The sequence below is a fragment of the Giraffa tippelskirchi genome, chromosome 6 (assembly GCF_054371585.1).
Source record: "Giraffa tippelskirchi isolate mGirTip1 chromosome 6, T2T-mGirTip1v1.2.pri, whole genome shotgun sequence".
In the NCBI taxonomy this organism is placed as follows: Eukaryota; Metazoa; Chordata; class Mammalia; order Artiodactyla; family Giraffidae; genus Giraffa; species Giraffa tippelskirchi.
In genome coordinates this window covers 41,002,839-41,021,425 of record NC_137280.1, presented here as the reverse complement: position 1 = coordinate 41,021,425, position 18,587 = coordinate 41,002,839, and the positions used below count along the sequence as shown (strand labels likewise).

The window sequence follows — 18,587 nt, the reverse complement described above, 5'->3', positions numbered from 1 at the left end:
TATAGACAAGTATCATCTTTAAAAATTCAAAGCACAGGTGAGGTAGCTAGTAGCTACCTCCCCTGCCGTCATGCTGGCTTTAGCCAGAGGAGTTTGTGCAATGTAACTTTTTGAGGGAGTATGTATTTTTATACAACTGTTTATAATCTTTTCTCACATATATAACTTTATACGTTTGTACTGACAGAATTTTAATTTCTATGATTACCAATATTTGAAGGAAAACATTTTAAGGCTTATTCGAAAAACTCAGGAAGCCTTAGTGAGAAGTACAGAAGCTGAAGCACTGTTTAATTACAAACATACATTCACTCATTCATCTGTTAATACAAATTCCTAAAACTGAGATTAATAAATATCAAAATCACTTATGTTCTACCATTACCAAAATTGTTTAATCTGAATCTAATCGGGAGGAACCATTCAGACAAATCTAAATTTAAATGTGCCAGGAAAGACTTCACTCCTCACCCAATCTCTAAAGTAGGAAACTATTTAAAGGAGACAAAGATAAATAAATACAGCAAGTAATCATTGACTGGACCCTCGATTTAAAAAGAATAAACCCACTGTGAAGAACACTATTGAAGAAACTGAAATTTTGAATATGGACTGAATCAGGAGATGCATGCTTAAGTATTTAGTATGGAGTTTTACGTGCTGCATGCTCAGTTGTGGCCAACTCTGTGACCCCATCGACTGCAGCCCACTAGGCTCCTCTGTCCATGAAATTCTCCAGGCAAGAATACTACAGAGGGTTGTCATTTCCTACTCCAGAGGATCTTGCCAACCCAGGAATCGAAACAGAGTCTCCTGTAGCTCCTGAATCGACAGGCAGATTCTTCACCACTGAACCACCTGGGAGGCTCCTTGAGTATTACATGTACAACTAAATAAATAATACAGGCAAAAAGGCTTATGTGTGTTTTTTATGTATCAGTTCAGTTCAGTTCAGTCGCTCAGTCGTGTCCCACTCTTTGCGACCCCATGAACCGCAGCATGCCAGGCCTCCCTGTCCACAACCAACTCCCGGAGTCTACCCAAACCCATGTCCATTGAGTCGGTGATGCCATCCAGCCATCTCATCCTTTGTTGTCCCCTTCTTCTCCTGCCCTCAATCTTTCCTAGCATCAGGGTCTTTTCAAATAAGTCAGCTCTTCGCATCAGGTGGACAAAGTATCAGAGTTTCAGCTTCAATATCAGTCTTTCCAATGAACACCCAGGACTGATCTCCTTTAGGATGGACTGGTTGGATCTCCTTGCAGTCCAAGGGACTCTCACGAGTCTTCTCCAACACCACAGTTCAAAAGCATCAATTCTTCAGCGCTCAGCTTTCTTTATACTCCAACTCTCACGTCTATACATGACCACTGGAAAAACCATAGCCTTGACTAGACAGACCTTTGTTGGCAAAGTAATGACTCTGCTTTTTAATATGCTGTCTAGGTTGGTCATAACTTTCCTTCCAAGGAGTAAGCGTCTTTTAATTTCTTGGCTGCAATCACCCTCTGAAGTGATTTTGGAGCCCAGAAAAATAAAGTCAGCCACTGTTTCCACTGTTTCCCCATCCATTTGCCATGAAGTAATGGGACCGGATGCCATGATCTTAGTTTTCTGAATGTTGAGCTTTAAGTCAACTTTTTCACTCTCCTCTTGCACTTTCATCAAGAGGCTCTTTAGTTCTTCTTCACTTTCTGCCATAAGGGTGGTGTCATCTGCATATCTGAGGTTATTGATATTTCTCCAGGCAATCTTGATTCCAGATTGTGCTTCATCTAGCCCAGCGTTTCTCATGATGTACTCTGCATGTAAGTTAAATAAGCAGGGTGGCAATATACAGCCTTGACGTACTCCTTTCCTATTTGGAACCAGTCTGTTGTTCCATGTCCAGTTCTAACTGTTGCTTCCTGACCTGCATACAGGTTTCTCAAGAGGCAGGTCAGGTGGTCTGGTATTCCCATCTCTTGAAGAATTTTCCACAGTTTATTGTGATCCACATAGTCAAAGGCTTTGGCATAGTCAATAAAGCAGAAATAGATGTTTTCCTGGAACTCTCTTGCTTTTTCGATGATCCAGCGGATGTTAGCAACTTGATCTCTGGTTCCTCTGCCCTTTCTAAAACCAGCTTGAACATCTGGAAGTTCACGGGTCACGTATTGCTGAAGCCTGGCTTGAAGAATTTTGAGCATTACTTTACTAGAGTGTGAGATGAGTGCAATTGTGCGGTAGTTTGAGCATTCTTTGGCATTGCCTTTCTTTGGGATTGGAATGAAAATTGACCTTTTCCAGACCTGTGGCCACTGCTGAGTTTTCCAGATTTGCTGGCATATCGAGTGCAGCACTTTCATAGCATCATCTTTCAGGATTTGAAAGAGCTCAACTGGAATTCCATCACCTCCACTAGCTTTGTTCGTAGTGATGCTTTTTAAGGCCCACTTGACTTCGCATTCCAGGATGTCTGGCTCTAGGTGAGTGATCACAGCATCATGATTATCTGGGTTGTGAAGATCTTTTTGTACAGTTCTTCTGTGTATTCTTGCCACCTCTTCTTAATATCTTCTGCTTCTGTTAGGTCCATACCATTTCTGTCCTTTATTGAGCCCATCTTTGCATAAAAAGTTGCCTTGGTATCTCTAATTTTCTTAAAAAGATCTCTAGTCTTTCCCATTCTATTGTTTTCCTCTATTTCTTTGCATTGATAACGGAGGAAGGCTTTCTTATCTCTCCTTGCTATTCTTTGGAACTCTACATTCACATGGGTATATTTTTCCTTTTCTCCTTTGCTTTTCGCTTCCCTTCTTTTCACAGCTATTTGTAAGGCCTCCTGAGACAGCCATTTTGCTTTTTTGTATTTCTTTTTCTTGAGGATGGTCTTGATCCTGTCTCCTGTACGATGTCACGAACCTCCGTCCATAGTTCATCAGGCACTCTGTCTATCAGATCTAGTCCCTTGAATCTATTTCTCACTTCTACTGTATAGTCATAAGGGATTTGATTTAGGTTATTTGATTTGTATGTATATGTGGGTATATAAACACACACACACAGGAAAAGCAAATACGGCAAAACATTAATTGGTAAAGGCCACAGTGCATTATTCTTACAATTTTTCAGTAAAAAGCTGCGGGACTCAAAAATGCAAGTAACTTCTAAATCATAGACTATTCAAGCATACGAATTTTTAGCAGTTTTTACCAACCTCTGCGAACAAAAATAAAAATAATTATCAACTATTTAAATTTATACGTTTAGTGGTTTTGGGTGGTTTTTTTTGGAAATGAAACCATTTTCAATGTCTGTTAGGAGAGTTTCTAATTTCTTAAGTAACAATTACTCACTAGCAATCACAAATTAAATCTGGTACAATAATGTTACTGATCTGCCTTTCAGAAATATACAGTAAACATAGCTGTTAATATAAACAACTAATTTTCAATCCACTCTATTTTCTTACTTGCATTCACCAACTCTGAAGGTCTATGTTTTGAGAAGAAAGCTTCAACTAACTGAATGACAAAATTACTTTTATATAACTTACCCATTATGTTCTTATGAAATTCTACTTTGTGTCCACAGGAACTTTAGTAGTTTCCTGAAAATATAACAATGCTATATTGAGATCAATGCCAGAATAACATGTTTTCGCCCATTATTATTTAATACATCCTTTTAGTGTTACAAGTGCAAGGACTCGGTCTCTCTCAGCGAGGTAACTTTCCCCGTCACCACAATAGGGAAGAGTATCAAGTTTCAGAACATCTGAGAGAAGATCACCTGCAGGACAGAGAATTCTAAATACAGATTTGTCTCCTACCTTTTTAAGGTAACTATTCTGACAACAGTTTAAAAATACAGACGTTGTTCATTAGGAGCTGAACTGAACTTGAAAGAGACTCTTGGCTTTAATCATCTCTGTATATTATATCTGCTAGACACTGGTAGACAGTAAAGCAAGTATTTGCTAAATGAATGACAACACGATCAACCCAAGGATGTGACTTTCATGAGAATAAAAAAGATAAGGCCTGCTCTCTTCTTAGGTAAGTGTGCACGTCTATAATATAGGTTACTGTTCCATCTGTTCTGCACAGAGGCTACCAAAGTTCTGAGATTTAACAATGAAGGAATTAAAAATTAATTTTTGAGAAATCTTACATTTTACAAAAGAAATGATTGGTAAAGGAAAAGAGCTCATATTTTCAGCAATTTGTATTTTAACAGCATTTCTTCCAAGGAGGATTTTATTTGTCCCAACATTATTTTTATGTCATTGCCAGGAAAACAGCATATCCTAATTACCCTGTTCTCTAAGAAATTCCTGACCAATAAACCTATGTCAAGTTAAAGTGTTAGTTGTTCAGTTGTGTCTGACTCTTAGCAACCCCATGGACTGTAGCCTTCCAGGCTACTCTGTCCATGGAATTCTCCCAGCAAGACTACCAGAGTGGATAGCCATTCCCTTCTCCAGGGTATCTTCCCAATCCAGGGACTGAACCTGGGGCTCCTGCACTGCAAGCAGATTCTTTATCATCTGAGCCACCAGGGAAGCCCTAAACCTATGTAATCCCTCACCTTAAAAAATGGTACCATTGATGTATAGCAAGGCTGAATGATTTGTTCCAGGTAGTGACAGAGTAGGAGTAAAAATTAAATGTTAGTCTAGAACACTCTCCAAGAATGGAGGGAAATATTTAAAGGGCCATGTTTAAAGCAGGCAATATAACATTATTACCAAGTTGAGGGTCTAATGAGTATAAACACTGCATTAAAATGCCTTGCATACATTATCTTATTTTAAAACAATACTTCTACAGGGAAACTGTCATTACCGTTGTAGAGACTAAAAAACACTTAAGAGGCTGCTCTACTTACTCAAGGCTTCCATAGCTTAAGTGGCAACATGAGCATTTAAACCTAGACAGGTTTGCTTTAGAGCCCACATTCCCTTCCATTATTCCATAAAACCATGGTAATAAATGCTGGCTCCTGTTAAAACTTCTTTTCGACTACTGCTGAGAGGTGCCGATACAAATCCTTAGATAGTTATTTAAAATTTAAAACCAGTACTATGTCCTTTTATGGTAATACTAGTAAGCAATTTAAAAAATTTTTCAGTCATTATTAGTTTCTTCTGTTCACACTGCTTTGTACTCATCCTAAAAAACAAACACAAACACACACACAAAAGGAAAAAATGCTAGAAAAGGTAGAATTTCAAGTGCTAACTTTTCTTTAAAAAAATCTCCAGAGTAAAACCTTTAGGATGTTTATTTAACTAGCAGTAGCTAAGCAACCATGAAAAGTCACACCTTAGAAGCCCTCTGGGTAGCGACAGTTTTTCTATAGACTTCTTAATATAGTAAATAAATTCTATAATTTATACAAGGGTTAAAGGTTGAGTGGGGAAGGGAGCTCCCCATTACTAACAAAGAGTAAATCAACATCAACAAGAATAGACTCTGATACCTAAGAAGTTAAAATAATCGAAATGATTAAATTTGGACTTAACCCACAGATAACCTATATAAATCTAAGTTTGGGGTTACAAAAGCTCAGTGTGAACATTTACTCTGTAACTGAGTGAGTTCTCGAAATAGGAATTAGGTAGGTAAAAGGAAGTGGTTGAACAGTGGGTTGAGAATAGTTCTAGGCAGAAGACATGAACAAAGGCTTGATGTCATTGTGCTTTTAGAGTGTCATACATAAAATTACTCTTAGCATTTTTTTTTTTATGTTTTGGTAAAAAACAGAAATTCTGGTAAGCCTAAGGCCTATACTGAAGTCAGTTTTCGGCCTAGTGTCATTGATCACCAAAAAGATCTTTTAACAGCGCATCCCTTATTTGAAATGTCACCTTTGTCATACACTGTATTACTACATACACTAGATTACACGGATTTCTAGATTGTATTCTGTTCCATCAATCCTGTTTATACCTGACCAATATCCCCACTGTTTTAATTACAATAGGGTGATAAACATGCTTTTGCTAAAGAGTTGGGCAAGTCCCCATTTTGTGATTACACATTTCTTGTTAGGTCTACTTTTAGTACTTTACAGTCTCCATTATGAATGAGATCTGTTTTATATTATACTTTATGAAAGGCTATTGCTGGTGTTTTAAAGAAAACCTTTCAAATTCGAAGTTGATCTTGTATTACATCATCTTCATAGAACTCTCTTACTAGTTCTAACAGTTTTTCAGCTGACTTGCTTGGATTAGCTAAGTAGATGAGAGCAACAGCTGCAAATCTACAGCTCTGTAGATATCTAACTCATTACTCACAAGAATATAATAGCTATTAAAGAACCAAATGTTAAAAAAAAAAAAAACCCACTGAACTCTAGAAACATATCAGACAAAAAAAATACAAATAGCTAACAGACCTCTACAAAAATGTTTGATTCCAATGGCAACATGAAAACTAAAACATTAAAACTTGCTAAGAACCAAGATTTAAATGGGAGGGGAACTGGGTAATATGAAACAAAAATAGTATAAACTTATGAAATATTCTGGGGCAGTGAAAAAGATTAAGTTAAATATATGTATATAATAACATGGAAATACCACCAAGATAAACTATTAATTTTTTAAAAGCAGATAAGAATGATAGGTACAGTTTTATGCCATTTATGCAAAATAAATGATTTCTCACCTATTAAACTCATGTTTTCTGCAGTTAAATATATAAAAATGACCCTGAATAGCCAAAACAATTCTGAGAAAGAAGAACAGTCAGAGGTAACATGGTCCCTAATTTTAAACTACACTACAAGCTGCTGTGCTGCTGTCTAGTCTCTCAGTGATAAATGGAGTCTGAAATGTATGATGCAGAAGGCATGCTATGCTGTGCTTAGTTGCTCAGTCATGTCTGACTGTTTGCGACCCCATGGACTGGAGCCGGTCAGGCTCCTCTGTCCATGGGCTTTCTCAGGCAAGAATACTGGAGTGGGCTGCCATTTCCTTCTCCATACTACAAACTACAGTAATCCCGACAGTATGTAAAAACAGTCTCATAGACTAATGGCAGAACAGAGAGCCCAGAAATGAGACCACAGTTACATGATCAATTCATCTATGATAAAAGAAGCAAAAATATTCAGTGGAAAAAAGAGAGCCTCTTCAATAAATGGTGTTGGGAAAACTGGGCAGCTTATATGCAAAAGAAATAAAACTGAACTTTCTCACACCATATACAAAAATAAACTCAAAAGTGTATTAAATACTTAAATGTAAGACCTGAAATCAGAAAGCTCCTAGAAGAAAACATAGGCAGTACATTCCTTGACACTGGTCTTAGCAGTATTTTGGAGGATATGTCTCCTCAGGCAAGGAAAACAAAGCAAAAGTAAACAAATGGGACTACATCAAACTAAAGAAAAAGTTTGTGCAAAACAAATGAAACTGTCAACATAATTAAAAGGCCACCTATTGAACAGGAGAAGTTTACAAGCAGTATGTCTGTTAAGGGGTTAATACCCAAAATATGGGGTTGGCCAAAGCCGAAGCTCCAATACTTGGGCCACCTGACGTGAAGAGTCAACTCACTGGAAAAGACCCTGATGCTGGGAAAGACTGAGGCAGAAGGAGAAGGGGGTGACAGAGGATGAGATGGTTGGATGGCATCATCAACTCAATGGACATGAGTTTGAGCAAACTCTGGGAGATAGTGAAGGACAGGGAAGCTTGATGTGCTGCAGTCCACGAGGTTGAAAAGAGTAGGACACAACTGAGCGACTGAACAACAACAAAAAAGTTCGTTAACCTCATATGGGAAAACCAGAATGAACTTTTTGGCCAATCCAATATATAAAGAATTCATATAACTCAAAATCAAAAACCCCCAACCAACCTAACTGAAAAATGGGAGGAGGACCAGAATAGACATTTTCCCAAAGACACACAGATAGCCAATCAATACATGAAAAGATGCACAACATCAAAAATCACCAGGGAAATGCAAATTGAAACCATAATAAGATACCACTTGAGACCTGTTAGAATGGTTATCATCATTTTTGACAATGAATAAATAACAAGCGCTGGCAAGGATGTGGAGAAAAAGGAACACTTACACAGCGTTGGTAGGACTGTAAATTGATGCAGCCACTACAGAAAACAGTATGGAAGTTCCTCAAAAAATTAAAAATAGCACTACCATAGATCCAGCATTCCACTTCTGCAGATTTTTTCTGAAGTCAACAAAAATGCTAATTCAAAAAAAATGCATTCACCCCCTGCATTCATTTTAGCATTATTTACAATAGTCAAGATATGGAAGCAATCTAAGCGCCCACCAACAGATGAATGGATGAAGATGGGACACACACAATACAAAATTACTCATACAAAAGAGTATTACTCAGTCATAAGAAGAATGAGATCTTGCCATCTGCAACAACACAGGTATTACACTAAGTAAAATAAGTCGGAGAGTGAAGACAAGAACTGTATGATCTCACATGTGGAATCTAAACACCAAAATGAATGAACAAACGTAACAAAACAGAACCAGACTCACAGAACAAACCAGTGGTTGCCACACAGGAACGGGGTGGAGGAATGAGTCAAACAGATAAGGGAGATTAAGAGGTACAAAACCTGGGAGGGGACATACATATACCTATGGCTGACTCATGCTAATATTTGGCAGAAACCAACAAAATTCTGTAAAGCAATTATCCTTCAATTAAAAAAAAAAAAGAGGTAACAAACTTCCAGTTAGGAGTCATGAAACGTGGATAAAACATAAAGCATGGGGAATACAGTCAAATATTGTAACATCTTTGTATAGTAACAGATGGCACTAGACTTATCACTGTGGTGATCATTTTGTAAAGTATAGAAATACTGAATCATCCCTGGTGGCTCAGACAGTAAAGAATCCGCCTGCAATGTGGGAGACCCGGGTTTGATCCCTGGGTAGGGAAGATCCCCTGGAGGAGGGCATGGCAACCCACTCCAGTATTCTTACCTGGAGAAGCCCCACGGACAGAGGGGCCCGGTGGGCTACAGTCCATGGGGTCACAGAGAGCTGGACACGACTGAGCCACTAAGCACAGCACATGCTGTGCATCTGAAACTAATGTATTATTGTAGGTCAATGACACTTCAAATTTTCTTTTTAAAAGAGCACTGAAATACATGTCTGAAAGTACTAGTCATTTCTAGTTATTTAACTAGAAAACTATGATTTAAAACTGAATTTTTAAAAAGAAACAAGTATGTGGAACTAAGCCACTTATGAAGGAAACAATGGTCAGTCAGCCTGATCATTTGTTCTTAATAATAATATGTAAGAATATGATTAATTTGGAAAATGAAGTAAATTACATTAAACAAAAATTATCTAATGTTTAGGACTATTTGAAGAGGCAATTATAGAGGCTTTGGCCATTAATACAAATTGACAGAAGTTACACAATTCTAGTTTGTAAAAAGACATTAGAATATTTTGCCTAGCATGTGCTTATAGTGTTGCTGAATTTATGTCTCAGGATGATATAAAATTCTCATTCTGGGCCTTCCTTGTCCAGTAGTTAAGACTCTGAGCTTCCAATGCAGAAGACATGGGTTCGATCCCTGGTCACAGAACTAAGATCCCACAGGCCACACAACACAGCAGAAACATTAAAAATTTTTTTTTTCTTCTTGAGACTCAGATAGGTTTAAGTAATAAGACTTCTGTTTCTTCATCTCCCAAATGAGGAAACTGGACTAAACTGTGTCTAAAGTCCCTTCCAACTCTACCATTTTATGACTGAACCCATCTGAAATTCACCCTCCCTCTACAAATGCCCATAATTCCCAATTTCTCATCTTTATTAAGCAGAGTGGCTCCCACACAGCACAGAACTCACTCAAGAGCTCCAGAGTGCTGTGTGTTCCACTGAGGCTGTCCTGTCTGCCACATCCTGTAACCAACCTAATCTCCCTCTCAGGCAATGATCTCCAAACTCCTTTGTCTTAGTCTAAAACATAAGAGCAAAAGGGCTTCCTTGGTGGCTTAGTGGTAGAGAATCAGCCTGCCAATGCTGGAGACACAGGTTTGATTCTTGGATTGGGAAGATCCCCTGGAGAAGAAAATGGCAACCCACTTCAGTATTCTTGCCTGGAAAATCCCATGGACAGAGGAGCCTGGCAGACTACAGTCCATGGGATCCCAAACAGTGGGACACAACTTAATGACTAAACAACAACAATTATACATTCTATGCACTATAAAATAGTTTTTAAAAACCTTTTAACGATGGACTAAAAATAAAAAACAAATACAAAGCAAACCCAGAACTTGGTTCACTCCACTGTTAACACGAGGACTGGCATCATACACACCTCAGTCTTTATACTCCTTAACTCCCTGCCCCTCCTCTGATGTAGCTAACCCACCCAAAATCCCAATCCTGGCCAAACCCAATTCTCCACCCAGCTCAGGCCTCAAATAAAAAGCTGAACTGGCTGAAGAAAAGTCACAACCATTTTGACTAGTCTCTATTTTAAAACTATGGCCACACACTTTAAACAAGGACTTGGTATCACAGTGATCCCCTTAACTAACTAGTTAACTGGCTTTCCTACTCAGAAAATTTACAGCTTCTCTTAAACCTCCCACACTCCTCTCCTCCCTACCCTAACAACTTCACTTATTTCACCAACAAAACAGAACAAATCACTTCAAATGCCTTGTCTTTTCCACCTTCATCCTACCTGCATACCTACATACCATATATTCTGCCCATTTTCCTGTTTCAAAAGCTGCATAAAAATCATCCTTCCTACCACAGTGATCCAAGAACTTTGCTCTGCCCCTATTCCCATCAACGCATCAAATGCTGTAACATCATCAGGACCACCCACTTCTCCATAACCCACAATAATCAGTCTTTTTAGACTACTAGTCCAATCAAAGTGCTCTTGTCAAATTTCAACTACTTCGTCACTAGGTCAATTTTTAATCTTCCTCTTACTCTTTTATAGTTGACTCCACCCTCTTTTCTTCCATTAGCATTACAGATGCCACACCCTCCTGGCCTTTCGGTTCCCATCACTGCTCCTCTGACCAGAGTGCTCCCTTCCCAGCCATCTGTCGTCTTCTCCATCAATACTCTTGATGTCCTCTGGTCCGTAGTTTTAAGTACCACCTATAAAACATGACTCCAAGATTATCTCCCAATCCTGACTTCTGCTCTGAGCAACAGTAGTGGGTATCCTATTGCCTACTACTGCACATATTCTGAGCTGTATAAAATTATCAAATTTAGTACACTCTATACAGAACTCCTGCTTTATTGCTTAGAAACCAGTGCACCCTCCCCAGTCTCCCTCATTCCAGGAGATGGTGCTACTGTTCACCCAGATGTCTGGGCGACCCATTTGGCTCCACCTTCAAATTATACTCCGAATCAGACCGCTTCTCACTTCCAACTCTACATCTCTAGTTCAAGCTACCACAGCTCAGCTGAACTACTGCAAGTCGCCTTAGGAGCTGGTTTCTCCACTTTCCTCCAACTCAGTTTGCCACTCAGCAGTTAGTCATCAAAAGCATTCCCCTACACAAAATCCTCTAATGGTTTGTCATTACAAACAGAACAAAGATAATAAAGTTCCATTTCATTTACTGCTTGCTAACCATTCTGCTCTCATCTCCCATCACTCTTCCTTATGCTCCAGCCACAATGACCTTCTAAGTATTGATGGGTCAAGTTCATTTCTCTTAAGGTCTATGCATTTTCAGTTACTGCTCTCTCAAAAACTCTTCCTTGAGATCTTCATTGTTTTGGTCTCCAGGCAAAACATTAAGTCTTCAGAGAAGTGGGTCTTCCTTGAGTACTTCTCTTTCAAAATTACACACTCTCATCCTAGTCACCCTAACTTAATCTAACTCTAAATCTAGTTATATTCTCTTCACACTTATCGCCATCTGAAACTATATTTGCTTACTTAATGTACAGTCTCTCCTCAAGCTCCAAGAGGGCAGGCTTCATATATAGTGCCTAACATATAGAAGATGAAGATGCTCAATAAATATTTGAGTGAATGGCACTATAGTTTTCTTAACCACCAAAGCTTGAAATCACTGATGAGATTCTTCTGATCTTAATACTGAAAAATCTATTAAAAAAAAATCCAAAAAAGCAATTTATAAGATACAAATATTACTTTAGAACTTGATATATAGAACTGACTCTAACTTCTGACTACAAACTATTGCCTAATCATATTACAGAATTACCATAATGCAATGAAACTAGCATCTTCCATTTGAAATAAATTTATATATATACCTTGGAATGGTAGCTATTGGTTATTAGGTTGATCTTATACTTAAGGAAAAAAGGACAGTTACTTAAAAATTATGAGGCCAAACTCATCACTGGCAATAAGCACTTAATATCCACGATGACAGGGGTCATAGTTGTCTCTTTGCCATTGTATCTCCGAAATGAATGAACCCACGTGTGAACAGTGATGTTTCAACATCATGAATTATACCACAATTACAATGTAAACGAGATCGGAGATGTCTCATTTTAGTCCACTAAACAAAACAGGAAAACTACTTGGAGACCAAAAAACAAATTTGGCAGTTTGAAAATAAGGTTTTAAAACTCTAAAGGATTTCGGTTGTTTTCTATACGGAAGGCGACGCAGAGTAGAAATGCTCGCGCTAATAACTCGAACTCCATAAACTATACCAAAGAGGTCCACAGGAGAAATTTAATGGCCACCGTACTTGACACTAGATGCCTCCATCAGATAAGACTGGGCGGCAGATGCTCGACAGACCCAAACCACTAAGTCGGGCAGAGATCACCCAACAAGTTGCCCCAAAGGTAAAGTTCTAGGGGTCCCGCTGCAGGAAAGAGCGAGGGCCCTCTTCTGTGACTGGAGACTGACTCCAAGGAAAGGACAAACCTGAGTGCGCCCGGGGAAAGCAAAAAAGGAAAAGCGACAGGGCTGCCATGCTCCTAACTCCACCCTCCTCGCGCTCAACCCCAAAGAGGCCCAGTCTCGCCAGCCGCCGCCCCTCCTTCCTCCCTTTTCCAAGCCCACCGAGCGGCGCCAGGAAAGGTCCCGCCGCCCTCCTCTCCCCTCCCCCAAACCAGGAGCCGAAGCGGCAGGGGAAGGTTAAGCTTCCGTTCCTTCCCCGCCCAAATGGGAAGGGGTGGGAAGCGGGATGGCGAAAGCACCCAGTACGAGCCTCCCTCGTCCCCCACGCGGGCCCAGAGCTCCGTTCCCACCCCAGCCGAAGACTCACTCGTCAGCTCCGCAGCAACCGCAGCCACCGCACCGGGTCCCCGCGCACCGCCACAGCCCCTACACCAGGGCCGCCCCCCCCACCCCCAGCTGCCTGCCGCCGTGGGTTCCGGGGCAGCAAGAGAAATCACTTCCGCTGGGTCACAGATGCCTTCTACGCGCGGGAGATTAGTACCTGGTGAGGCGGAGACGCGCCGAGGCCTTGCTTGCCGGCGTCTACAGGAAGTGCGCCGCGCCCCCTCCCTTCTCCCACGGGCCAGCCTGCGAGGACGGCGGTGCCGGGAAAAGTCTCAGCCAATCCTGTTTTGGGTCTTCTGATTCCCAGCATGCAACGCCGACCCTAACCTGATTTCCGGAGGGACCTCATCCTTGAAGCCGTGCTGGGAGTGGAGAGGGTCCGAGGCAGCATTGCATCCTGGGATTTATAGTTTCTCTGGCGGGTACTGACGTGTTTGGCGGAGTCAGCGCTGCAACCTGGAACTTGTAGTTTCTCACTCCGAGTCTCAAAGAGTCTGGTAATTTTGGAGGTTGTCCCTGCCCCTCCTTTGCGGGTAAGCCTAGAGGTAGCAGACGTCCGCAGAAGAAAGGTCGGAAAGTGGGGGTGCGGTTTCTGTGCTAACAAGATCGTGCTCTTTATGAAGCAGTTTCTGTCTTGTGAAAAGTTGCAGAGCTTATTGAAGAGCATCTCGGCAGTTCGCGAAATCGCTGGCCTCATTTCCTCTCTTCCTGGTACTTTTCAGTGTTTACTGAAAACAACCACGCCCCCCACCCCCACACGGAGGCCTGCACCCCATCTCCTGTCTCTCTCCCAGCCATCCGGTTGCTCAGTTGAATTCTGAAATCATTCACAGAAACTACGGCCACCAGTACTCAATTCTGACACCATCTTTGTCACTGTACGCCCCCTCTGCCCCTTCTTCCTCTGTTCTCTCTCCCCCTGACTCCTCGGCGCACTATCTCCCCACTCCTCCCATCTGCCTATCCTTTTTACAGATCTTACCTCCACTTAAGAAAGGGTTCTATCCTGAGAACTCATGGGAAGTTGGAAATATCAGTCGAAAATGCACTGGATAGACCTAACCTATTCAACACAATTTAGCCTAGCTTACCCTAGACTGTGCTCAGAATGCTTATATCAGCCTGCAGTTGGGCAGAGATCATCAAATACAAAGCTTATTTTACAATAGAGTGTTGATTATCTCAGGTAGTTTATTGATTACTGTACTGAAAGTGAAAAACAGAATCATTGTAAGTGTATAGGTGGTTTACCCTCCTGATTGGGTAAATGATCAGAAGCTTCAAAACCGAGGAGAGCGTATTACACTGCATCTTTCATACTGCACATAGCCCAGGAAAAGATTAAGATTCCAAATTGTGTATGGTTTCTTCTGAATCTTACAGCTTTTGCACCATCATAAAGTCAAGAAACTATAAATTGAACTATCATAAGTCAGAGCCGGCTTTATTTGCTTTCCTGTGGTGATATTTAGGCACCCTTCCAGGAAGAGTGAAACAGCTAAATAAAGTTCACCCTCTGTTTACCGGATTGAGGCATGAAAGGAATGTAGGGCCAAGCCGCTCACCACTGCAAGTTGCTCAACTAGGACTGTTGTGTAATAATGTCCACAAAAGGAAAACACAGGTGACCCAGAGTTTGTTGACCTAATTAGTGACTTTTGCCTGAAAGACACTTTTAGTTCATTTGGCAGATTAAAAAGTGTTGCAAAAGCAATACTGGACAGACTGTCAGGGGTTAATTTTTCAAAGCCTTTGCAAAAATGATTAAGGTGTTTTGGTTATACTAGCTCAGAATAGAGTTTGGTGAGGAGGAGAGGCAATGGGGTGAGAAGAGGAGGCTATGGGCTCATTTTCGACTGAACTTTTCCTCCTTTACTTCAGAAGTGTTGTTTTCTCCTCTTAAAACTTCCCTTTCCTCATTGCCTTATCACCTTCTAAAAGGGTCACTATGTTAGTTGCCTAGAGAATGATAGAATTTTTCAGGTGAGGATGCTGAGGCTAACTAATGCCAGATTTAGGGCTAAAATCTAGTCAAGGATTGTTTTTTAAAAATGCAAAATTTACTTAGGATATTATTTATTATGTAAATAATTTATTATTTACATATAGTAAACATAATACATGGTTATAAAAATGTAGAAATTGCAGATACATTTGGTGTTTTAATATACTTTTACACAGATTATATTGTATTTATATAGTTCTTTATACTATTTATTTTCCTACTTAACAAACCTCAATAACCCACACTTTTGTAACCAAAATCGCCACATCATTTTTACTGTTTATAGACTTACACTGTCTAAATGTACCATGAATCACTTAAATATTTCCTTAAATGTTGGACATTGACCTTATTTTCATTTTTAAGTCACTTTATGTAATACTGTATTCAGGATCTGCAGAAATCTTTGACCATATTTCTGTTTCTTTAGAATATGAACATTTTTGAAGTTCTTGATAATCTGTTGACAAATTATTTCCCTAAATGACTCTCCTGGTTTAACTTCCAACCCAGTATAAAGAAGTATTTAGGGTTCTTATCAAATACTGGCTTTACCAAAAATTTTCTTTTCTTTTTTCCATCATACCATTCTTTCCTTAAGCTTAAGTTAAAGGAGAGGAAAGGGGGTGGTGGATGGGAAGGAAAGACAGCTAAAAAACAAACAAAAATTACATATAATAATGGTGGGCTTACATTCTACAAGGGATACCCATTTTCAATTTTTCCATGAGCCTCCATCTTAAAACCCTCTCAGATGGTATGAATGGGGAAATCAAGGATTCTTTTGTAAACATTTAAAAACATTAAAACATTATTTTTAATTAAACATTTAACATTTATTTAATGTTTAAAACATTATTTTTTAAACATTATTTTGTAAACATTTTAGTATCACACACTCAAGTAGTATATATTTAAAAAAATCTCTAAACTACCAGAATTGGGAAATCTTTAACCATGAATAATAATTTCATATAATTCTATAGCACAAAGTTTTCAGAATATGATCTCATTTTAGCTATTTAGAAACTCTGAGTAGACAAAATATTATTTCCATCTGCCTACAGTTTCTGTAGGAAGAAACTAAGTTTAACAGAAGATAAAAATTCAGGTTCTCTCAATATATTGTTGAAGTAATCATACAAAGAGGCATTAGACTGAGATGGCTCTGATGTCTTGGTAGGTTAATGAGCAACACCAGATTCAGTCCTGTGAATACCTCAAGAGTAGGAACAACCAATCACAAACATCCAATGAAATTTTTCTCAAATAATGCAACAGCATAAGCTATAATAATCAAATAATTTCCTTGCTTTGCATGTGTATCTTCTCTATAAAAACCTTGTCCCTAGCTGCTGTCAGTGGAGTGCTCATGACTATTTCTAGTTTGGTGTTGTATGATTGGAATAAACCTCTGAACTCAAATAAACTCAGAAATTTTAGAGTGTCTCAGTTTATTTTTTAAAAACTATTAAAAAACACTATATGAACAGAAAAGTTTAAATCAGTACAATAATGGCTAATTGATGTTGTTTGTAATATGCACTACACTAAAGCAAGAGTTTTTTGTTTTGTTTTTGGTCTCAGGTGATCTGGAATCTTAGTTCCACAACTGGGGATGGAACTGACAGCCCTTGCATTGGAAGCACAGTGTCTTAACCACTGGACCCCCAGGAGAATCAAGAGATGTTAAAAGGTAAGCAGAAGATAAAGAAAGTGAAGTTACAATAGCCAAGCCATGGAAACAGCATGTCAAGAATACTGAAGTGGGTTGCCATTTCCTTCTCCAGGGGATCTTCCCAACCCTGGGATGGAAAACACATCTCCTGCATTGCAGGTGGATTCTTTACCACTGAGCCACCTAGGAAGTCCACAAAGAAATATTATGCATTCATAAAAAAAGAACAAAATAATGCCACTTGCAGCATCATGGATACAACTAGAGAGTATTATCCTAAGTGAAGTGAGTCAGAAAGAGAAAGACAAATACCATACGATATCACTTTTATGTGCAATCTAAAACATGGCACTAACGAACATATCTATGAAACACACAGACAAAACTACTACATTTAGAATGAATAAATAACAAAGTTGTACTGTATAGCACAGGGAACTATATATCCAGTCTCCTGGGATAAACCAGAATGGAAAAGAATATGAAAAAAGAATGTATATATGTGTATAACGGAGTCACTTTGCTGTACAGCAAATTAGCACAACACTAAATTGGCTATACTTCAATAAATGAAACAAAAAAGAAAGTGAAATTATCCATAAAGAGATAGTATTATTTTATCCTTCTAGATACTCAGAAAAAGGTAGACAGGATTTGGAGTTGTGAAGGTGACACTATTTTAGACTATTAGTTTGTTCCTCTCCTATGCAAATAACATTTTGAGTATAACACACAGTTCTGAAATAAACAAAAGGGCGTATTGACTAGTTAGATGCTCATCCCTCAATACTCAGTGGAACCTGAAACTTTGGCCATTCTCAGGCTAAATTAATCATTCTGCATCTTGGGCTTCTGTAACATTTCATAAATTGGTAATTTCAATTATAATAAAACATTATATTTTAACTTATTTTTTAGGGTTTCCTTCACTATGTGTTAGGAGAAGCACACTGGCTGAAACTGCCCACCCTGGCCAGGCACCATAGTAACCATTTGTGTGAGCTGTTTTATGACATGAGGTCGTGGTAAGGAACATGGAACTAACAAGCCACCACCAACCAGAAGAGTTGGGGAAAAGTCAGAAGGGGACACCACGTGTCTGACCACTTCCCAGAGTCCTTCTTCCTGGCATCCTTCCTGCTCAAGAACTTTCTTGAACAATGCCTGAGCCACCAGGAAGGACCCTGAGTCAGAATGATTGGCCAAAGACAACCCCGAAACTTATCCTATCACCATAAAACCCAAGACTGTGAGCCACATGGCAAAGCAGTTCTCCTGGGTTTCCTTACCCTACTGCTCTCCACCCAGGTGCCCCTACCCAATCATCTTTTGCTTTCTCAGTTCATGCGTGTCCTTGGGCAATTCATTTGAGTGTTAGACAAGAGCCCCCTCTCCAGCCTTGGAAAGGATTCCACTTCCTGCAACATAAGCACCCTGGATGCCCAGTTTTATTCAGTATCTTTATAGCCTTAGCTTCTGAGTTAGTCCTGGCAATAGGCAAGGCACTGAATACCTCTTTAACAAATAATGAACTATCCTGTACACGGATGAGAATGATTTCGGAAAACGAATTTGACAAGTATCAACAGTAAATGAATGAATTCCACTTATTTTCTACCAACTCA

General features: G+C 39.4%; 1 protein-coding gene and 1 long non-coding RNA gene across 4 annotated transcripts in view; one reads left to right on the top strand and one right to left on the bottom strand.

Annotated features, from left to right (window-relative positions):
* Positions 1-14,224, bottom strand: part of ELOC (elongin C) — a 25,434-nt gene extending 11,210 nt beyond the window's left edge. The window contains exons 1-2 of one of the 3 annotated variants that reach the window (XM_081501586.1): positions 13,607-14,224; positions 3,539-3,592 (exon numbers count right to left, since the gene is read on the bottom strand). In XM_081501586.1, the coding sequence (XP_081357712.1) occupies positions 3,539-3,542 (4 nt within the window). In that variant the 5' untranslated portion in view covers positions 3,543-3,592; positions 13,607-14,224. Of the gene's footprint in view, positions 1-3,538; positions 3,593-13,262; positions 13,350-13,436; positions 13,496-13,606 lie in introns of those variants that run through there. The other 2 variants (XM_081501585.1, XM_081501584.1) reach the window with 2 other exon arrangements.
* LOC145510436 (uncharacterized) lies at positions 13,391-18,587 on the top strand. The gene is made up of 3 exons (XR_014057012.1): positions 13,391-13,776; positions 16,872-16,980; positions 17,881-18,587. It is a non-coding gene; the product is annotated as an uncharacterized LOC145510436 (long non-coding RNA).